At 26.9% G+C, this 24889-nt stretch overlaps 1 protein-coding gene across 1 annotated transcript in view; it reads right to left on the bottom strand.

The window, feature by feature from the left end:
• Positions 1-24889, bottom strand: part of LOC100198864 (TBC1 domain family member 15) — a 158659-nt gene that overhangs the window by 72552 nt on the left and 61218 nt on the right. The window contains exons 5-6 of the mRNA XM_065813453.1: positions 21869-21977; positions 4598-4765 (exon numbers count right to left, since the gene is read on the bottom strand). Coding sequence (XP_065669525.1) covers positions 4598-4765; positions 21869-21977 — 277 coding nt within the window. The remainder of the gene's footprint in view (positions 1-4597; positions 4766-21868; positions 21978-24889) is intronic.

Below are 24889 nucleotides of genomic sequence, written 5' to 3'. Positions count from 1 at the left end.
TTACTAATTTGATTGCACATCAACAACAAATATCGTCATGATTGCACTTATATCAACAACAAATATCGTCATGATTGCACTTATATCAACAACAAATATCATCATGATTGCTCAGAGTAAAAGCTTTCGCTATTGCTCTTTTTTGTGCAAAATTTTTATTCACATAAGTTGAACAATTACTCCAAAAAATTTTATTCACATAAGTTGAGCAATTACTCCAAAAAGGCTGAGTAATAGCACTTTTTTATTCACCCGGCCTATAGTAAAAAGTGGGTGTTGGCAATGTTTCACCAGTGGGTTATATCTGGGAACCATTACATCTGGGAACCAAACCCTGTGGAAACAATCTGGTCCAAAATTAAAAGTAACATTAAAAATGTGATTTGCAATCCACCTGTATTTGGTGCTGAGTTTGTGAAACAACAAATGCAGTATTTAGAAAGAATTGTTACTGCATCAAAAAATACAATAATGGGAGGTGATTGTACACATGTTGTACAACATACAACCATGCATTACGCAACAATTTTAATTATGGAAGACATCCAATTTGGTGTTTAACTGAATAATATACTTTAAACCTTTATATTTTTTTTATTTTTTTGATAGTATATAATTATTTATTGAAAACCAAACTGTATGGCCACTGTGGCCAAACTAGGATCCAACTTTAAATTACAAGGCAAATTAAGGCAACAAATTTAAAAATACAAAGAAATTTGTTCTGAGAATCTATATTATAAACTTTTCATAACTACAACTATTGTGTTCATATTAACCCCTGGTGACAAAAATTTGGCACAAAATAAACTGAAGTAGTCATAGTACAAAGAAAAATTTAATGAACAAAAAATTATTACAGAATAGTAAGCAATTAAAATTATTTTTCTCACCATTATGACATACTGCATCAACTTTTCTGTATACATGTTCACACATATATTGTACGAGATTTTATTAACTTTTCTTAAACAAGAACAAATTCTTTTTCGCAGTTGATGGTCACTTTTAGTTTCCTAATTGTTTTTATATACACATAGCTTTTAAGGATTGACCAGAAACTCTCAATAGGTCGTAACTCTGAAACACAAGCCGGGTTATCAACTTTTGTAATATAATGATTTTTTTTTTATCCAGGTAATTGGCCACACTTCTGGCATAGTGCAAAGGGATTTCAAGAGAGAAGTCAAGATTCGAATCTTGACTTCTCTCTTGAAATCTCTTTCAAATGAAATCAAAATACATAATTGTGATGTATCACAATTATGTACTTTGATTTCATTTGAAAAGTGATTATGAAGTCAAATTTGATTTGATTTCATAATCACTGTGATGTTTGATAAAAAGAATCTTTTAATAATTTTTTTGGTGCATTTTTGGATTTTCTGAGTAAAATTTAGAATCAGAACTTTTATTTGTATGTTTAAATGTAAAATACAACGCATCAATGACAAAATCATGGTTTCTTAATTTGCAACAAATTCTTCCACACTTCAGTTGCAACTGCCCTAACTGTTTATCTGTGCAATCAGAAACTTGTTTTGTCTTCAAATAACAAATGTTTGTTTTCTTGATTAATGCTTTATGATGTAGGAATGCTCAGATTTGAATTATTTTGCAATTTTTCATTTTGATGTTCAAGACTAGTTGTTCAAGAGATCTTTCAGATCTTAGTTTTATCATTAGGATGCAAACTAAAATAGTTGTAACAGGTGATGCGGAAGTTATTGGACAAAATAAAAACGTCAATAACTTATTTATAAATAAAAAACAAACTACTATTATATTTTTTTTAAATAAAGCATTTATCTTTTAATAAAAATGTATTATTTTTTATATTAAAAAACACCACCATCTGCAATTGATCTCAATTTTGCTCTGACGCCTTTCATATGTGACTGTAAAAAGTTTATATCAATTTCTTGTAGTTTTAGTTTAATGCGATCAATCAAAACTTGCTCTGTTGAAGCTTGCCAATCTCCCTCCTAAACCTTCTGTGCCAAATGTCCCCAAAAATTCTCAATTGGTCGTGCTTGAGGCACATTTGGGGGATTGGATTCTTTATCAACATAATAGACATATTGGTCCATCCAATTTAGAGAATCTTTAGAATAATGAGAACTTGCTAAATCTGGCCAAAATAAATAGTTAAAGTCTCTATGATATTTGTAAATAAATGGAAGAAGTTGTTTTTCTAAACATTCATTAATATAGATTGATGAATTGATCGCTACACCCTTGGAAGTGCGAAACAATGGCTCGGACATACCACGGTCAGATATGGCTATCCACATTAACAATTTTTTTGGAAATTTCTCTTTCCCTATAAAACGAACACTTTCTGGGCATGTCTTTTTGTTGTTTGTGTAGTATCCAGAATTTCCAGGCATGTTGTCCCCTGCAAAACAAAAGTATTTTTCGTCATCAATGACTAGAAGCGATTTTGTGTTATAGAGTTGGTTAACTAGTTTCCTGCTTCTTTTCTTTGCCTTTATTTGTTGTTCTATAGTGTATTTTGGAGTCTTTTCACGTTTTCTATATTTAATATTCATTTTTTTTAACTGAAGACAATTAGTCGATTGATTTACAATGAATTTAATACCTATTTTTCACAGACTGACCCTTTTCGATTGTTGACAAGTCTCAATAATTCGGCTTTCTTTTCTCTAGTCCAGGATGTCGGACGACCAGGGTGCTTTCTATCAGAAAATGATTGAACAGTTTCAAGTCTTTTTAGGTTATTATATATTGTACTTCAAGCAAATCTTTCCTTTTCAAAATGATTTACGATTATTTTTTTTTATATTAGGTTTATTTACAAAAAATATTTTTAGTCACTTTCGAAAAGATTCTCGTTCAGCTGCATTTAACCTCATTTTAAATAATTTTTTAAAATTTAGTTTTCAACTACATTTTAAAAAGGTGTATTTATTGAAAACTAACCCATTTGACCAGAGGCTTGACTAAAGACCAGAGCTTGGCCATAGGCTAATCCAACCTTAAATTACAAGACAAATAAGGCTACAAAATCAGAAGTACAAAGACTAGTACGAGTCTTTGTACTTCTGTTATTATATAGATACTCAGAACTTTGTTCTGAGTATCTATATAATAAACCTTTTTCAATACCTTTCACTTTCTCGATTACCTTTCTTAATCACAACTTTTGTGTTTTCAATTACATTTTGAAAGGATGTAGACAATACTCTTTTGAACCAATTTCTTGCAATTACAAAAGGACGTTTGTTCTCAAGAAAGTTATTGTCTATGCAAAAATATTTAAACATTTGGGTTGGTTTCATAGCTTGAATACAAAGTAGTTAATAGAATTTCATTTTATTTTTAGATGCACAGGTTTAAAAAGACCTCAATTAGTATGGTAAGTACTCAAGTAGTGCTTAGTATGGTAAGTTCCAAAAAAAGAAACCTTTTAAATTCTTTGTAATTGTTTACAATCTATTAAACTTACATTTGTAAAATGTTTTGTTTTCAAAACAAAACACTTTTGCAGTCATTTGAAAAAAATTATGATTACTAATAAGTTATATGCCAACATACCCTGGGTGGGGTAAGTTTGCAAACTTTTTTTTTGTAATGGATTTATATCGAAAATGATCATTTACTCCCAGAACACACTTTAATATTTACAAAAAATGTATCATTAGGGCTACAGAGCTCAACAAGTAAAAAAAAAAAATAAAAGCAACTAGCCCTACAATAAATGTCCATTATTGAGCTTTTTCTTTAATTTTTTTTTCAAAAGAAAATTGGAATAGAAAAAAGAATTGAAAATTAGAATAGAAAATAGAATTGAAATTTAAAATTGAATAGAATCTTATTTTGTTCTTAAATTAGTCAATTATGTGAAATAGAAAAATCAATTAAAAATTTTGCCCCATTAAAAGTCATACTTTTAATGTTAACTTTTAAACTACTTTCATTTTGATTTTGTCTTGCAAAATGTGTTTGGTAATCAAAATCAACTGTCTGAGAGCATAATTTAAATATTCTTAATAGATTGTCAAAGAAATTTAAAAAAATATGAAAATGGGCATTTGTAACTAATAACATTATTACTAAAAATAATTATATTGTTTACTCAGTCACCATGTCTTTGTTCAAATCAAATATAAAAAAGTACAATGTTCATCACCACTGAGCACTACATTAACTTGTTTTTTTTTTGGTGTTAAATAAGAGTAATTTCGATATTACCTATATCAACCTTCTATATACTTTTTTTCTATATACCTATATCAACCTTCTATATTTATTCTTTAAATGCAAATAAATCAGATATATATTATTAAATTATTTAAGTATTAAACCATTATATATTAATACTCCAATTTGCTTATAATGATTAAAATTTGTTTATTGACATCAAATGTAATGGTTTAAACGTGAACAAATCTGGTAACATATATATATATATAATATAGAAATAATATTTTACTTTGTTATTTATTTTTTAACTTAAGTGTATTTTTTGTATCTAAATAATAATTCCATTTTTAAATTTAACTATAACATTCTATTTATAATTTAACTATAATATTCTATATTATTTTTGTAAACATAATAAAATGTTAAATACCTCATCAGTTAGCAAAAATTCATATTCCTCTCCATTTTCCAAAGTTTGATCATTATTATTTTGTGGTCTTCTTTCAAATAAATCATTATGACCAATAGTTCCAAGAACATACTGAGTGACCTTTGAAAACCCACTGAGTGTTCCATAGTACGTGTTATTAATAAACTTCTAAATTTATAAAACTTGTTTTCAAATTTATATTAAGAAAAAAAAATTATAATTTATTAGCTTTCATTTTTACTTTTATTTTTATATGCTTTTCATTAATATAATCATTAGCACATTTTTCATTTTTATTATATATGTAATATAATTTATATGCTTTTCATTAATATAATCATTAGCACATTTTTCATTTTTATTATATATGTAATATAATTTATTAGCTTTTCAATAATATAATCATTAGCACATTTTTCATTTTTATTATATATGTAATATAATTTATATGCTTTTCAATAATATAATCATTAGCACATTTTTCATTTTTATTATATTATAATATAATTTATATGCTTTTCATTAATATAATCATTAGCACATTTTTCATTTTTATTATATATGTAATATAATTTATATGCTTTTCAATAATATAATCATTAGCACATTTTTCATTTTTATTATATTATAATATAATTTATATGCTTTTCATTAATATAATCATTAGCACATTTTTCATTTTTATTATATATGTAATATAATTTATATGCTTTTCAATAATATAATCATTAGCACATTTTTCATTTTTATTATATATGTAATATAATTGCTACAGAAATGTTTCATGTTTAACGCCATTTCATTAGTTACAAGGCTTTGAAATAGCGCATTCTCAAAATGCACGCTGTCATTGGAGAAAGATCTCTAAAGCGAGTTAAAACTTTTTTCCTTTTAGAATTTAATTATTATTTATTAATTTAGAAATATTACATAAAGAATCATATTAAGATAAATAATCATCATTAAGATCATAGTATAATTGAAGTAAGTATAGAAAATAGTTATAAATAACATTTTTATTAGATATAAAGTAGAAAGGATCACTCCTTTTAATTTTTTAAATCGGTTACATTTTGTTTGTTTTAGTTTTTCTTTTAGCTTTATTTTTATTTTTAGCAGTTTTTTTTTTATTGAGCTTATATTTTATTTTTTAGATGGAAAATAGGAGTATGGATGAGGTCTAATTGTTTTTTATGCAACAAAAAAGTTATACTAATGCTATTTCCATAAAATGGTTATTACTACTTTGAAATTTCTGTGATGCTATTAACTATTTTTGTTCATTTTTAGAAAATTTAGAAAAAAAAATTAAAATTTTGTGCCAACAATGACATGGCATGACACATGTTATTGTATGTGAAGGTTTAATTTTGTTATAAGGATTACAGTTCTTATGAAAAAAAAAATGGAGGTAAAGAGTATTGTTTGTATATACATATTTTGTTTACTTTAAATCTTTTTAAATTTTCTCGCATCATTTTTAAAATTTTTGTTTGCATATGCTTTTTTGATAAATATGTGTATGTGGTAATATGTGCCTTATAGTTGTTTTATCAATGTGATTTTATAATAATGTAAAGTGTTTTTTTATTGTTTGTGTAAGTGTTAATATGTGTTATATAATTGATTTATATATGTGTTTAAATATGTATATAAGGTTAAATATATATTGTGTTTATAGTTGGTACATATGTTGATATTATGTTGTTTCCATGTTTTCAAAGCGCTGTGACTTGGTAAATGTGTAGAGCAAGATTTGTCAACCTTGCCAGCCAAGTGATGTACTTATAACAGAGGGTTACACAACAGTATTTAGTGTCAAACTGTTACTGCTTTAGGTCTAGATGTTTTCAAGCCTTTATCATTAATTATTCTAAAAATACATAATATTGTATTTTAATAAAATTTTGCATAATGCTGTTACTTATATTCTGTTATATATGAATGTTATGTTACTTAAGTGATGTTATATGCATATTATACTAACTTATGGTGTGTGCTATTGTTGTGTGTTGTTGCTGTGATGTTGTTTTTTTGTTACTTTTTGAGTTGATAGACATGTTAAAAATGATAAATAGGTAATTTTATTATTAAAAATCAATACTTTTAATCATTCACTAAAAGCCAAGACAAATTATTTTGTCATATATACAATTTGTTTTATCTCAATTTGATTTTTTGTCTTAAGTGCTGTTTACTACATGATTTTGCTATAAATATTTTGGAATCATGATGTTCCAGCATAAATTATTTTGTAAAAGCTAACATGAAATAATAATATTTTACAACTACTACTCTGGTAAATCACAACAGCTTTTCTCTATAAGGTACATTGATTCTCATTTTTTGTATGTTATGTTTTTCGTATTTATTTACTTATTCGTTACATTTTTTATTTTAGATTTATCAGATGATGTATTTATGTGGTATAGAAGAACAAAATATTGTAAAATTTTGTGAATTTTTTAAAAACGTTTACTAATAATTTTTTTGAAGAAATAATATTTAAATTTGCAAAAAAGGGTTTACAACGTTTTTTTTTAGTTTTTCTGTGTTAGCAGTATGTTTATTATTAGAATTGCATGTTTTTAATATTTTTTTAATTATTATTTGCTAAGTTAATTTTTTTTCAAACATCTCCTAGCTGGTATATATAATTTTTAAAGTCATAAGATTATTGTATAATTTATTTTAAATGACAGTTTGTTATATAAATTATTTGTGTTTGTTAGATAAATTATTTGTGTTATAAAAATTATTTGTGTGTGCTATTTAGAGTAGAAAAAAAATTATATAGGAAAGATCACAGTCTTCAGGATTTGTTTAAGATTTTTTGATACTACTTTCAATTCAAAGTGAAGTTTAACTGGATGATATTAGGCTAGAAGCAGATATTAGTTTAGAAAATGGAAATGTTAATAGGAAAGTTAATCGTCGTAGAAATGAAAGAAATAGGTTTAGACGAGATGAAATTAATAATCGACAAAATGCTAGAAATGCTGCTCGGCAAGCAGAAAATAATTCGAACCCAAATGAGGAGAGCTCGGTTAAGCGAGTTGAAAATAATTGTCGCAGAAATAAAAGAGATTTAGGCAAGATGAAATTAATAATCAACAAAATGCTAGAATTGCTGCTAGATACGAAAGAATTGCATTGTATAGCAAGAAGTAATACTATTCCAGATTATAATTATTTAGAAGAAATGAATTATATTTGTCAGCATTGTGGTGATAAGAAATTTCCTGATGAAACACATTTTTTATGTTACCAAAATGGAATGGTAGTTTTGTCGCGACCTTCACCATTTCCACAAGATTTAGAAGATTTATTTAAAGGAAACTATGCAGATGGAGATGCCAATCTGAATTTTTTTAAATATATTAGAAATTATAATGCTTCTCTTTCTTTTGCTTCATTTAAAGCTAATGTAGTTCAACCCATGAATCATGGGCCGCCATGTTTTAGACTATGTGGTCAAGTTTTTCATCATATAGGTAATCTTAGGCCAAATCAAGATGTTTTGCCAACATATTATCAATTATACATCTATGATCCACTTGCAGCAGTAAATTTTAGAATGCAACAATGTGGTAATGATCTTTGCTTAAATGATTTAATGTTTCAATTGCAAGCAATTATTAGTGAAGAGAACCCACTTGCTCTTGCATTTAAAAACATGGCTGAAGTGGAAGATGAAAAAATTCGTTGAGCAGCTCTAGAAGGTCGCTCAGTGTCAGTTGTAAAAATGTCTTTACTTGAAGGGCAAGATAGTCGTCGCTATAATCTCCCTTCACATAATGAAGTTGTATTTGTTGGTGAAGATGGCGCACCACCTGCTTCCAGGGAAGTTGTTATTTACCCAAGAGGTCATCCTCTTAAAACTATATCAAGTATGTCTGCCAACTTAAATCCTATGGTTTATCCTCTATTTTTTCCAAGGGGTGATGCTGGTTGGCATAATCAATTGGTTCACAACCCTGAACATGCTACATTGGTTAGAAATCATGTTACATTATCTCAGTATTACAATTATAGACTTTCAATTAGACAATTTTTTTCTTCACTCTTTTATAGCAAAAAACTGTTTCAGCAATATGCTGTCGATGCGTATGTTAAAAATGAAGGCCAGCGCCTTGCTTTCATCAAAAATAAGCAAAACAAACTGAGAAGCGAGCAGTTTGATGCCTTACACGAACATGTAAACGACCTTGGAAATGATCATGTTACTTTCACTTGCAACCTAAAATGGCGCAAGATAACTGAAATTTATATCCAGGTCAGAAAGCAAATGATAGACCTGACTTGGTTACTCGAGTATTAGGAAAGTTGTAACACATGTTCAGGTTATTGAATGCGTGGTTTGCCACATGTTCATATTTTACTTCACTTTGCAAATGATGATAAGCTTGAAACAGCACATAATATAAATAATTTAATATCTGCAGAAATTCCAGATCCGATTGTTAATTGTGATCATAATGATGTTGTTAAAACTTGCATGATTCACTGTCCATGTGGCATTTTTTTTTTTTTTCTAGGAGAGTTGGAACAAAAACTAAGTATAAATTATATGATTAGTATAGTTAAATAAATAAAGCATTTATATCTGTACCTCAGAAGTCAAAGGTTGGTTGTCACATTTTAGAAATTGTTCAGGAGAGAGGAGATAGTAAAATAATTAGTCTTTATTGCCTTATTCTTGATGGTTAAATTTATGTAATTTTTTTCGTGTTTTATTTAATTTGTCTTAAGGCACATGAAATATAATTTTGATAAAAAAATAATAAAAAGTTAAATTAAAAAAGTGAAAAGTCATATCTGGACAACAGACATTTTTCCTTTGAACATTGTGGGGACACCAGACTTTTTATATTGACCTAACTTTGTTTCAAATTGTCATAGGACAACAGTCCTTATACCTCTGTAGATACTGAAAAAACTAAAAAGGTCTTATACATAACTCATTTTCACAAAAAAACTGGACAACTGACCTTTGTCTTTGCCTGAGGTATTATAAGATTTATTTGTCTTCTGAGGATTTTAAGATTTAAAGTTTACTTTAGTTTATAGTTAAGTTAATAGTTATTTTTAGTTTACTTTTGGTTAGTTTTAGCTTCAGTTATTTTTTTCTTACTTTAGACAACTTTATGGAGGAAATGAGGGGAATAGGTAAAATAATTACATATTTATATATGTGTAAATACTATTTCATTGATTATTTTGAGGTACATTTGTCTTTAGTGTTTGGTATAAGCATAACTGGTAGGCCTGTGTTTTATATTTTATATATTTTGTATGGAGAAATATGTGCAATAGGTGAAAGAGTTATTTAATATAAATATGACATTTTTTAACTCTTTTAAATTCTCGCTTTACTCATATTTTTATTAAAATAAAACTTTTCACATGTTTAACCCTTTTTAATTTGTGATTTTAAATTCATTAACATTTGAGCATTACAGAAATTATCGTTCCCAACACCCAGGGCCTCTCTTGGAGAAGTCCTTTAATAAGTGGTGTAGTAATGGCGGTATGGGTGAGCCCTCTTTTAAATGGAGGGTTCATCCATACCGGGGTGTTGGGAGACACCTGAGAAAAACAGCAACCAAAAGGTTGTAAATGTCTTCTATCAGTGAAGTTTTTTATAACTTTTTTTGTAATTTTGTAATTTTTTTTTTTTTAATTTGTAATTTTTTTTTTTAATAATATATTATATTGTATGTTTGATTTGTTTTGGTCTTTTTTAATTTGTAATTTTATTTGTTTTTTCACCAATTATACTTGAATATATTGAAATTGATTTATTATATAATTGTCATAATATAATGATGCTACATTCTATTATTAAAGATAATTAATTGGTAGTTTAATTTATTGAACTCAATGCTTTTAAAATTTACTATAAGCCAAGACAATATATTTAGCTTTATAAATGCAATTTATTTATATGTTTATAGTTTGGCTCCTTGAAGCATTTGTTATTTTGCTTTTTAATTAAAATATTTTAAATCTATTGTGATGTCTTTTAAATTAAACTAAAGTTTACTAAAAGCCAACATGAAATAATTTAAATTTCTTATACACATGTTTGATTGTAAATAAAAAAAATTTTGTTTGAAACTTATTTGTACTAAATTGCTTAGTTATTTATAATAAACTTAGTTATTTTTAATAAATTTATTAAGTTGTATGCATTTAACGTTTTTAAGATGACAATTTTCTTTTTTAAAGGAAAATGAATCAAGGGGATACCAAAAAATTAATAACTTCATATAAGTTAACTTCATATTAATCTTAATAATTAATTAAAGTTCATGTTACAAAAAAATATTAAAAGAATTTAGATTTAGTTTTTCCTCAATTTAAAGTATGATGTTATTATTTTGTGTCAGTAACTAAAAATTTAAAGTATGATGTTATTATTTTGTGTCAGTAACTAAAAATTTAAAGTATGATGTTATTATTTTGTGTCAGTAACTAAAAATTTAAAGTATGATGTTATTATTTTGTGTCAGTAACTAAAAATTTAAAGCATGATGTTATTATTTTGTGTCAGTAACTAAAAATTTAAAGTATGATGTTATTATTTTGTGTCAGTAACTAAAAATTTAAAGTATGATGTTATTATTTTGTGTCAGTAACTAAAAATTTAAAGTATGATGTTATTATTTTGTGTCAGTAACTAAAAATTTAAAGTATGATGTTATTATTTTGTGTCAGTAACTAAAAATTTAAAGTATGATGTTATTATTTTGTGTCAGTAACTAAAAATTTAAAGTATGATGTTATTATTTTGTGTCAGTAACTAAAAATTTAAAGTATGATGTTATTATTTTGTGTCAGTAACTAAAAATTTAAAGTATGATGTTATTATTTTGTGTCAGTAACTAAAAATTTAAAGTATGATGTTATTATTTTGTGACAAAATGACAAAGTGTTATTATTTTGTGTCAGTAACTAAAAACGTATTGTGTTGAACATAAGAATGTCGAGAAAAATGGTTCTGCCTTACACTGATATGACCTATGTCAGTTATAAATTACTCAAATAATGTTAAATAATTGGTTAATTATTTTACCTCATACTTTTTATGTTAATTTTACAGATGGATTATTTTTTTCAATTTGAAGGTGTTTTTCTAAAAGGGTATTAGTTAAGGTTTTGCAACTTTAAATTGTGGAAAACAGCCACTATAAATTAATTATGTAACAGACCGACCATAACCCGTATTATGGGTTGCTTTTTGCTAATTACCAATTAATATGAATAAAATAAACTACAATTATTTAAAATGCTTATAATATTAAAAAAATATAGTCAAACTTTTTTTTATGTGGCTTTTGCAAACCAAAAGTCACATAAAAAAAACTTTCTTTTTGCAATTTTTTTTTTGTTTTACAATAAAATTAAAAATATTTTTTATTTTTACATCCTTAATTGTATTTTCATATTAAATAATTTTTTATATTTATTTTAAGTAAACTGTTCAAGTGATTGAAGTCCTGTCTGTCTATCATAATCTATCTGTCTATCATAATCTTTCTATCATAATTTGTTTGTCATCATATCATATCATTTATTATCATTGTCTATCATTTCTATAGATTAACTATTATATGAACATATAAAAATTTATTGATCATCTTTGATCATCTTTAACATTTTAATAACAATATTTAAATGTATTTTCAAAGTATTTTAAATATTTAAATAACAATATTTAAATAATAATAATATTGAAATTATAATAATATTTAAATGTATTTTCAGTGTATTTTAAGTATTCAAATAATAATATCATATTACATATAGAGCAACTTAATAATAATACACATTCATAAGTGTTTTACAAAGAACTCACAAAACCCATTAAAGCTGAGTTAATGGTTAGCAAAAAGTCTTTCAGCACTTCTTTTACAAAAAAATCTGGCTATATCTAGGTTATGTAAATTTAAAACTATGTATGTACACTATGTAAATATTAAAGTTTCTTTTAAGTTTTACAGTTTTACTTTTCAAGTTTTTTATAACTAAGTTGAGTTCGCATTAGAAAAAGGGGAATGTAATATGAATATATAAGAAAAGAGGCTCTTTAATATATAATAACTATAAAACTGTAGAACTGTTTTGTTTTGCATTTTGAAAAATAAATTTAAAAAAATGCAAGCTGAGGATTTGAACCTTAACTACACTGTAAGCAAAAACTAAATCTTAAAAAGTATGTTTTTAACTGGAACATAATTGAAAATCCTAACTGAATGCGCAACAATGAATGCGCAAAAATGAAAATATTTAAAAAACCATCAAATTAGCATTATAGTCTAATCTAATGCATGATGTCGATGTCTAAGCAGTTAGGTTATCAAAAAAAATGAAAGTTTTCTTATTTAACCTTTATAAATCTTCAAAGTTAAGTTTGTCATGTTAATTCTGTCATTAAAAGTGTAATTATAGAATATACATTTATTTATAAATAGATTTTTTTTCTTGACTTCCAACAAGGCTACACAACCACTATTAGAGTTGGAAGTTAATGGAAGAGAAAAGATGAAGTTTATTAAGCAAGATATAGATTAACAAACAACAAACAAAAAGTTTTAAAACTGATATGAAAATGAGTTTTTATTTAAATTTTATTATATTATATAAGAAGTATATTATAGTTTATTAACTTTATTTTACTTTTAATTTTTTTTTTTTTTAGCTCTTATATATTGCTATTATTATAGTTTTTTTGCTCTCCTTGTTCGCATCCATTTTACTTATTAGCGCTTCGCTCGGCCTCCAGTCAATAAAAATTTTGACGTACTGACAAGGCCTGTATTTCTAGAAGACCATGGATCACTGGCATTTCTGGAATTCATACTTAATTGGAGATAAGCTTTGAAATCTTGATCAATTGGAGGATCAGATTGGCCCATTGGTTTTAGAGTTTCGGAAACATGACACCTAGTTTGAGGCTTAGACCTATCTCTGTTCGACTCTGGAAAGAATGACTTTGATGCAACATATGACTTTGGTGCGTTTGTGGATGACATTTTGAAACAGCTTATCTAGGATATCGGCTTCCTTCAATTGATCATTACGATTTTTTAACTTAGCCCTTAGGTTAATAAACTCTGATTGTTGAGCTATAGTTCTATCTTCACAGGCAAAAACGCCTTTGAACAAAGCTGCTTTATGGTAACTGCAGTTTTTGAGTACAATATATCGATCTGATTTGTTTTGGAAAGTAACTTTAATAAGGCTTGAATCTGCGGCAGTTACGTTATTTTTAGTTAAAGTGATTTCTGAAAATGGTTGACCTTGATAGATTCTAAATAACAAGCTTTGAAAAATTCATATGTACTTGGATGTACATGTTTTCCTTTCATCAATATCTGCTGCAACAAGATTAATGAGACAGTGATGCGAAAATACAGTTTTTTGCGAGCTTGATTTAATAGCTTCAGAATACAACTTATTTTTAACTGGTACAGTACTACATTTTAATAACTTTTCTGCTTCTAAGGGATCTACTCTTGTAATAAGAAACGAAACCAGCAATGTTATTTTTCCACACCAAGAATGTAATGCTCTAGTTAATTTGTTGTGGTTTCCTGATCCAAGTTTTGGCCAGTTTTCCTCTTAAAGGATTTCCATATTTTCGATAATTTCTGTAAAGAGAGCTACCACCCTTCATAACAGTGAGCTATCTCTGGTACTAAACTTTTAATAATCATACTAACCTTATTAACACAAATACTATAAGAAGTTAAGATGTATTTTTTTCATATATATATATATATATATATATTATATATATATATATATATATATATATATATATATATATATATATATATATATTAGAGTTATGATTTTTTGACTTTTAAAAAGAAAAATAATTTCCTGTCATAAACCATTGAACTTTTGTTAGAAAACATTGAAAACATGTTCAATTCCTCTAGGTTGTAAAAAAAAAGGTCACCCCGCAATTAAAATTAAGAATTGTCATTTATTTAATCTTGTTACTGCTATTACTAATACGTGTGGCTTTGCTGAAAATCATTTAAAATTTGCATAGATTAGAAATGTTTAGAACTTTAGAACATTTTGGAAAACTCCAAAATATTTTAGACGACTTTAAAACATTCTGGAACAATTTAGAACATTCTTGAACAATTAAGAATATTCTAGAACAATTTAGAATCTAGAATAACTTAGAACATTTTGGAACAATTTAGAATATTCTAGAACAATTTAGACTGTGTATATATAGGTGCTTATTTAATTTTATAGTTATTACAGAAGCAACACATAGCGACGTACAAGCCTAGCGATAGTAGCATTCAGAATGTCTGGACCAATAATCTGGTAAAATTTGAAGACTCTCATAAAAGAAGAAGAATGGACCCTTTGGAAGAATACTCACTGGAAGAAAAGTGCAGAATGCCTCTCAAATAGCAAATTATCGGAAGCTAACATTTCCTTGGACCAAAAAAAGGAAAGGAAATTTCCAAAGAAGTCACCAAATTAAGGAAGAATAAACTGCATTTTTTTCATGTATCTGATCAAGTTATATGAGCTAAGCTTGATAAAATACTGAAGTGTAATGATAAATGTGTCAAGTGGGGAAGCTATGAACCCCTTGATGAAATTTTTCATATTACTAAAGTAGATGGAACATGGTTATCTTCCGAGGACAAGCGATTGTACCATCTCCAAGTCGAAAGCAAAAGATACTCTACAGGCCAAGCGGCCAGTAAAGAAACAATCAATCCCTCTAAAAGACAAAAACTTTCTAATAGGTCATCCAACTCATATCTTACTATCCTGGTTTTAGTGATTGACTCTGACAACACCTGGTTTTAGTGATTGAGGCTGACAACAGTGAATATAAAAACAATGAAGAAGAAGAAGATGGGACTACTCCTACACCAAGCAGAAAACAACATAAAAGCAAAATTGCACTCAACTTAGTTACCTACACAAGAGTATCAACAAACAAAGCTGCTAACATATGCAAGCAATGGGCTCGTGAAGACATTGACATCCCAACTCCATGTCAATCAGTTATTTACAAGTCAACAATCAAAGAGCCAATCAAGCTGAAAAAAGAATTGATTGAAAAGTTGCATATGGAAAGTTGGTCCTTACATTTTGATGGCAAGCACATCAACAGAATTAATTATCAAGTGGTTGTCTTTAAAAAGGAAAGAAGGGAAATCAAATTGGATGTCCTGGGCTTGATAGATGGCAGGGGAAAAACTATTGCTCAAGGAATTTATAAAGTCCTTGATGAATTTCACCTATGGAATTCAATATGGATGATTGCTGCAGATACCACCAGCGCTAACACTGGAAAAAAGAATATTGCTGTTGTAATATTGCAACAAATGTTCACAGAGAAATGCATCAACAAATCTCAGTTTATCAGTTGTCAACACCATGTATTAGATAGAATCCTCCGTTTGGTGATGGATGAAGAGCTTGGAAGTAAAACACTATTGCCAAACATTGAATATCCATTTGTATTTCAACTGTTGAAGGAGCACAAACAACTGAAAACACAGTTTGATAACGAAATAGAAGTAATTTTCGAAACATCAGGCTGAAGAGATGATATGAAATTTTTCTTTCATCTCACTCGAGTGTTCCGATTTTTTGATGAAAAGGGACATTTTCCATTAATCAGGTTTCGGAAATTACCCAACATCCGCAATGTGGGGTGGAATTCCAGAGCTATACTAGCGATCCTGGCCTTCATTTTAATTCCTTCAACAAGGACAGTTCTGCAGTTGATTTATATCGTATGGCTGGGCAGACCATTGATTTACAGACCAATTGTGCAACGAAAACAACTTTAATAACTTGGCTGAAGTACTGAATTCATACAAAAAGGCTTTCAGCTCTTTGAAAAATCACTGGAAGCGAGAACCAACCATACTACAGAGGCAATCAAAGTAATGAAGGAAATGTATTCGTCAGGCAAAAATAAAAATAAATTGCACCTTCTATTCCTTCCATGCAACAAGCAAGAGCAAGAGCAAGGTCAACGGTCTGAGTCATTGTTGGATTAAAAAACTTATTGTATTACATGACTATGATATTCTAAATACATTTGAATACATAGCAGTACTTATGTCAAAATCGATTTTTCAATAGTGGGGTGAACTTGTTTCAAAAGATATGCAAACAATAGTTCATTTCGTGCTTTTTAGGTAAAAGTTCATCAAACTACAGAACAGGAGCATGGGGTTGATAAAAAGTCATAACCCTAAAATATATATATATATATATATATATATATATATATATATATATATATATATATATATATATATATATATATATATATATATATATATATATATATATATATATATATAGATTGTTGCATTTGGGAAGTACGGAAGGAAAAAAACGATTCTTACGCCAACACATACATCACTCTTAATTACTTTTGACTTTCGTCCAACATTTTGGTGTTGTCAGAAAGTTAAAACCATTAATTTAATTACAAATTAATCATTTTTTTTAAAAACCGCAAAAACGCAAATTTAATTGACCAGAATGTTTTTAAAAACTTTCTGAATATTTTTAAAACATTCTGAATGTTTTTAACAATATAAACAATGTTTTTATTTTTATTTTTTTTAATAAAACGTTTTTATTTTTATTTTTTTTACTGTAAATCATGTGCGGAGTGTTGCTACACCGACTATCTTAAAGCCTGACTCGCAACAAAGTGCTGCTACATCGACTGACAAATAGCCTGACTCGCAACGGAGTGCTGCTACATCTACTATCTTTTAGCCTGACTCGCAAGGGAGTGCTGCTACATCGACTGAGGATTTGGTTGGGGCAGGCAGTCTAACAATTAAGAAAAAAAAAAATTCCGGTCTTGTATTTTAATTTTTACTTTTTGTCAACAAAATATGGAAAAAACTTTTTGACAACATATAAGAGTTCTATAAATATATATATATATATATATATATATATATATATATATATATATATATATATATATATATATATATATATATATATATTTAAAATTTTTAATATTGTAATGTCATTCTTTTTGCTGTTGTGCAAGTAGGCCTCTTAGAATCAGCCTCTAAAATGTAACATACACAGCCGTGTAATATAGAAGGCCATGGTGTTTGATTGGGAACCTATTCAAAAGGTTTGGAGAAAAGCTGCATCTTTTGTTTTTGTTAAGTTGCATTTTGGATTTAGAATGAATAGAAAAAATATGAGAATTCAAATTAGTGATCTTGCTAAAAAGCATTACCGGCAAATCAAAAATAAAATATCAAAAATGTTAACTTTTTTAAAACTTTAAAACTAAAAAAATTACTGAAAAATGTATAGATAAGTTTCAATCGTTAAAACTAATATTTTAGGCCTCAGTGCCGACAACGCAACAGTGAGTAACATATAATTAGAAATTTGTCCATATTTTTTTAAATAAAAATTGTACATTAAATAATTAAAGTTAAAATGTTTTTTGTGTAATATTTTCAGTTAATAAAATTATTTAAAAAATATACTGTTTTGATGTTTGTTAAAGTGAAAATAAAATCTTTTAGATATTGTAACGTATAGAATTGAATAGTACTAACTATCGAAATCTTATTTAATTTAATTAGGTGAATATAAAGTTGGTGGGCAATTTTGACATCACCGCTATTGAAGAAATCAACAATGACAAAGTCAATTTTCCAGTTGAAACTGATGAGATTGACAAGGATGATCACTCTACAGTGCGGCAGCAATGGAAATTGGAGTTGCACGTAACGTGAATATTATACATCTTCAAAGATATGCTGTCCACACTTTACAGTTAGCCGTAAATGATGCCTTGAAGAGGCCTACAAATTAAAAATCTCATTAGTCATGCAAGAGAAGTTGTCAATACTGCAGAAATTCTAAGTGGATTGACATCTTTATAGACAAAGCTCAATATATAGTTCCAATTTTAGATCAGGTTACCCGTTAGTTTAGCCAGTTCAATATAATTGAGAGGCTAATCAAGGTAAGTTATAATTTATAACTTATAAGTTTCAAATAAAGTTTTCTATAACTAAAACTATTTTTCTTCTTATTTTTTTCCAACCGGTATAATTACCAGTATAAACCGGTATAATATAAATCTAATTATTTCAACGTTAATTTTCATTACTTAATAATTTTTATTTATGTAAGTATTTCTTTATTAATCCTTTTTATTTAAGTAGTAGATAATAGTTAATAATTTCGTATATATCTTTAATGAATTCTTCTGTTTTTCTCGATTCAACTAGTAAATCAAAATCTGAACACGCAAAAAGTAGCTCCTGAGCTTGTGAATGAAATTAGAGCTGTTAAAGTGTGACAATTTGTCACTAGAAACCAGTTTGTATTGCCATGTGATGGAGCAATGATACTGTTCAGACAAGCCAAGTGGAGGACCAGTGTTAATTTCATTAGCATAATTAGGAGTCACAAATAATGAATTCAAGAGTGTTTGTCATCAGGCAATGAGCGGGTTTGACAGTGTTGTGACAGTGATGATTTTTGATGTAGATGAAGGTCTTGAGCAAGAAAAACAAACAATGAACTGAGACCAGTATGGGTAAAGGATACAACAGAATTGGAAGTCCAAGTAATCTTTGGGAAATTGAAATTGTCAGCAATAAAAATGCCATTGTATTTTTTGTATAATATTGCTGTTTTAGCGTGGAATATAGCATTTGAAATAAAATGTTTTAGAAAAAAAAAATACTTATGAAATGTTATGTTTTATATATAAAATATAAACATGTATAAAATTATTACATTATAATGATTATAATAAATAAGCAAATATTAAGTTAAATAATCGGACTGCAACTTAACAACTAACTTTATTCCGTAACTTTAATGCCTAATTTGTAAAAATTCACAAAGATTTACAAAGACTATGCAAAATATTTTTAATTGAATGGTTTACTATTTGTTCACTGATTATTCTTTCAAGTCTTACAAGGGATCAAAGTTAAAAAAACTAGATTATAATTAGATGCTTTCAAAAGACTGCCTATTTAAAAAAATGTGATAAATTTGCAAATTACCACATTATAGGTACCTATGCTTCAACTATTAATTTTTCTAGTAATAAAATTTTGGTAGAGCAAGCTCATCAGCATGTGATTTCAATACAAAGGGATGCACCCAATTTGGAATTGTTGTATTTAACTTATTTAGTTACTTTAAAACATCACTCATCAAAATATTGTCAATGATTTTTACTGTTCTATCTTCAAATCTTGGCTACTGTTCATTTTCTACATTTTGAACAAGTGATTGAAATATTGATTATGTGTATTATAATTATTTTTGGATCTGTTGTTAAACAATTCTGTTATTAAAACGATTAGTTTTAATTGAAATGCCTTAAAATCAAGATAAGAAGCAAGATAAAATGCATTCTCCTGTTGAAAACCTTGCATTAAACAAAACAATTTTTAAAGAGTTGCAGATTGCTTTGAAAACAATGCAGAATGTTGTGAAACAATTAAAGACACTGGTAAAATCAATAGGAAATCAGGAAGTGGAAGAAAAAAAGTTTTTGTTCAACAAGATCTAGTTAAAAAAGTGAAAGGTGCCTTAGACAGAAATCTGGAGATTTCTGTTCAAACTTTAGTGAATTAATCTAAATCAAGTGCTTCCGCTATACAAAGAGTGAAGAGAAATTGTGGTTATAAATCTTATTAAAAAAAAAAGTTCCGAGTCGTGAAGAAAAGCAAGAAAATGTTGCAACTTGTTGTTCAAAGCTCTATAAAAAATTGTGCTAAAAAATCTTGTTTGATTATTAATGATGAAACTTATTGTCTTGCATGTTTCAGATCTCTGCCTTAAGAAGCATCTATGCCGTTTTTAAGATCTCATATGGGTAATCTCTTATTTTAGTCCAATTTAGCATCATGTCACTACAGTAAATATTCATCAAAAAATAAAAAAATAAAGAAATACATCAGCCTCTTTAAACTGGTAAACATACAGTGGTACAATAAAGTTTGGACAAGTACAAATTTGTTCAAACAAATATTTTTTATGAGAAATTAAAAAAAAAAAACTATAAGAGAGGCATTCTTCACTTTAAAACACACTTTTACATGCCTGGGCATGTAAAACTCAAGAAAGAATTGTTGATCACTAAAGAATATTTTTATTATTTAGTTTTGTAAATCCATTAGAAACCAACTAGAAACAAACAAGCAAAAAAATTAATTTTCTATTTAAATTATTTAATCAGAAAACACTGGAATCTTTAAAATTTGTTAGCAAGTCAAAAAAATTAAAATATATTGAAATTTGTTTGCAAGTCAAAAAAATTAAAAAATTTTAAATTAATTGTATAATAGTTTTACTTAAATCAGTATTCTATTAAACTGATTTTAGTAAATTTAAATTGATTTTTCTGATTAAAAAAAAAATTTGTTCATATAAAATTACTTGATTTTTTCCTTTTTTACAATATTAAAAACTAAAATAAAAAATCTTTTTTTAAACAAAAAAAATTTAATTTAAAAAAAAATTTTTTTTATACTTATTTTTTCAAAAATTTCTGATATTTATTGACCTTACATCAAATAAAATGAAATTTCTTCAAAACACACACAAATTGTGTTTTAAACAAATTCACAAAATATGGAGTTTAACACAAATATAATAAATATAATAATATAAAAAACACAAATTCACAAAATATGGAGCTCAGCGCAATCTATTATTAAAAAATTCAAAAAATTGATATTAATGAAAACACTAATAACACTATTATACTTTCATAGGAACTAAAATTGAATTTAAAAAGCTTCAATAAAAGTTAAGGCATTAAATATTGTCTTTTAATGTCTTAGTATAATGTCTTGATCATAGTTAACAGATTATTTTAAACAATTACACTAAAATATTAAATTAATAGCCCAATAAAATGTTCAACATGTTAAATGTCTTGACAATAGTCAACACATTTTTAAAATTTAGACATTTGAATATCTTCATTTTTACCTGTCCTGTCTCCATGTTTTCCTGACTTATAGTTTAAAATTTTCTAAGAATTCTGTCAACTGTTTGCACTTAAATAATCTTCTTTATATCCTTGTAACTTTTAACTAAAATAGTGATTACCTTCAGCCATATTGGAAGTGAATTTATCTTTTTTTTAAATTCTATATTAAATCTTTAAATGTAATACTTAAATATTCTGCAGAAAATAATTTTTTTAAATGCAAAAAGTTTAACAATGTTACTTACAGACACAAGATCACTTGGATTATCTGAAAAAAGTTCTAATTGATTGATATTACTCTGCATAACAGCTTCTCTTTGTTGAACAATATAAAGTTTATGATTCACGGATGACCTAAATATTTCCATATTAAGCAATTATAAACAGTATCATAAATTAAAAATGATTTATAAGCAGTTTTTTATAAGTGTCTGTTAATAAATATTAGAATCATGTTTTTAACACAAATCTACAAACTGCAAGACATGACAACAAAAAAACACACTTGACATGAAAATTAATCAGTTTTAAAAATTATATATTTGATATAGAACTATTATATAAATATATTAACTGATTTATATATAATATATATAAATTTTTACAGTTGCTTGCGTCTTAAAAATCTTTCATAATGCTTGCCAAATTTAAACTACAATCTACTCCTTAGTACTTATGTGCAGTACTTTGCACACAGTTTCCTAACTTCAAACTTTTTTTTTCCGCCATCATATGCGACCTTCATAAAAAGACATTTCATACACCCTCAATCAATTTACACTCTATAGCCCTGACTATTTCAGTTAACATTCTATACCCCTGACTATTTCAGTATGCATTTATTGATATAGCTAAGTTTAAATATTTAGTAATTAATTTCCTAAATTTCAAAATATAAAAATGTTAGAGAAAATAATGTTTTGAAATTTGTTTAGTTGTAAAAAATCCCCTAAATATGAAACTAATTAGCATCATTTTATGTTGAGAATACTTATTATATTCAGTTCACTTAGGTGGCTTTTTCATTGAGAAAGATTTTGAAGCCATTTGTTAGTGAGGCATAAACAATTTTGGACAGAAAAGCATTGTAATTATTTATGATACAGTTTGTAAAGAAACAAAAGTAATGTGAGTGAGACAAGATGATATATAGATGCTTTTGTTTTGCTCCTAAAGAAGTTCTTCCGCTTTTTGAAGATAAATATGTTTGTTTTTTTGCAAAAGGTCTGGAACGCTAGTAGTTTGCAGTGAGTAAATGTAAAAGGTGTAGCAAAAACGTTTTATAAAAACAATAGTAAGGACCCTCTGGTTTTTTACATAGCTATGCAATAATTAAAACAAAAAAGCAAAAAACATTAATTCATTGTTATGCCTTTGTGAATGTCTTTATAGTGAAAAGCTCGTAATTAAAGATTTTTTAAAAATGCTTTGAATTAATTGTTTTTAAATGAACTCGATATGTTCAAATGACAAGTATAAAAATTTCATTAAAAAACATTGAAAAAACTGAAAAAAACAACAAAGAACTAAAGAGCTTTATTTGTTTTTAAAAAGTTATTTAAATTTTATATTTTTAATTAAAAACTTTTTGAAAATAAAATATACTTTTTAATACATATTTTTTTGTTGTTTTTGTAATATTTTTAAAGTTGCATTTTTGACTTAGTATCTAAAATACAAATTTATCAAAGTGAAAATAATAGATAAATTTAAAACTTGAATTTTTTTAATAACCAGTAATAAAAAATTTTGTTTAAATTTCAATTACATGACACAAAAACAATTTTAAAAGAATCTTATTCATTTAAGTTAACTTATTCATTTAAGTATTAACTACAAGTGTATTCCTATACTTGCTTTCTCGCGTGGAGCTATGTGGAACATCTTGACATCATGAGCTATCACGTAGAGCATGGAGCTATTTCAGTGCAATTTTTAAACCTTTTAAATCAGAAAAAGTTAACAAAAAAGAAGATTAATGATAGAACTTTTTAAAAATAAAATATAAAAAAAATAAATAAAAAAAAAATAAGCAGAAATGTAACATAAAAGAATACTTATAAAATAATATGTTTCAATAAAAAAATGACCTAAAAATATATTAAAATAGAGTTTTAATAATTTAGTTAAACGCAAAGTTCTTTTTAACAATTTTTCTAGAAAACATTACGATGCGAGAGCAAATATCAGAAAAACTACCATTGTTGAATTCTACAAAGGTTGTTTTTCTGATATTTATTCAAGCATAAATATCAGAAAAAAATAGCATATTTATTCTATTCATGACGATTTTTTTTCTGATGTGTTTATGACATGATAAAAAACAAATATAAACAACTACAGTAGTTAACTTGGACTCTAAAGGGGTTTTTATTGTCCAACTTAGCGAATGTCCAAATTAAGTAAAGCTCTCGTTAGGTCGGACTTTTTGAAAATGTCCGATTTATTGAGATTTCAAGACTTATCGAATGTTCTTTGATATATAAATATTATGTACATATATTTTTTTTTTTTTTTTTTTTTGTTATTTCACCTCCCACAAGACCCAGAAGGCCACTACAGATGAGGATGCTACTTAATTGTGGTTATAACCCTCTCTCAACTCTATAACTCGGAAACATGAACCTTGACGAACAAGGCCGCTGCGCGGAGAAACAAGTTGAGCGCGGTACTACCAGGGACATGGTGGGGATTGAACTCGGAACCTCTCGCTTATGAAGCGAGCGGTTCCGAGTTCAATCCCCACCATAGAGTTTATTATTTATATACCGCATTTATATATACCGCATTTATATATTATATAGAGCAATATAATCTTATGTGAAATATATATTTTTGTATATATAATATATACTATAAATGAAAAAAGTCCAAAATTGATGTTTGTTTCAGTGACTGGCACAATTCTTTTTTAAACAGCTTTGAAGCAATCAAAGCTACTCTTCCAATTTCACCACTCTGAGTAACCATCAAAAAGTTAACAAGGACATCAATTGCTTTATGAACTTATTTAGTCATTGGCTTTGTCACCATTTCATCCGACATTTCATTTCCTTCGCCATGCATTTCTTCTTCAACTACCTCAATGATATCTTGAACAATATCTTCATCTGTCATCACTCCTCCCATAACCGAAACATCATCATCAATTGTTAACATATCTTTGTAAGTAAAAACTTCCAGAACAAGATCCTAATCACGCTGATGTAACTGATCAATTGAATTTTTTTAATCAGGGAAGTATTCTTCATCTTTGTTTGGTACTC

The sequence above is a fragment of the Hydra vulgaris genome, chromosome 12 (assembly GCF_038396675.1).
Source record: "Hydra vulgaris chromosome 12, alternate assembly HydraT2T_AEP".
NCBI classification, from domain to species: Eukaryota; Metazoa; Cnidaria; class Hydrozoa; order Anthoathecata; family Hydridae; genus Hydra; species Hydra vulgaris.
Note: the sequence above shows the minus strand (reverse complement) of the source record. Positions and strands in the feature narration are given on the sequence as shown.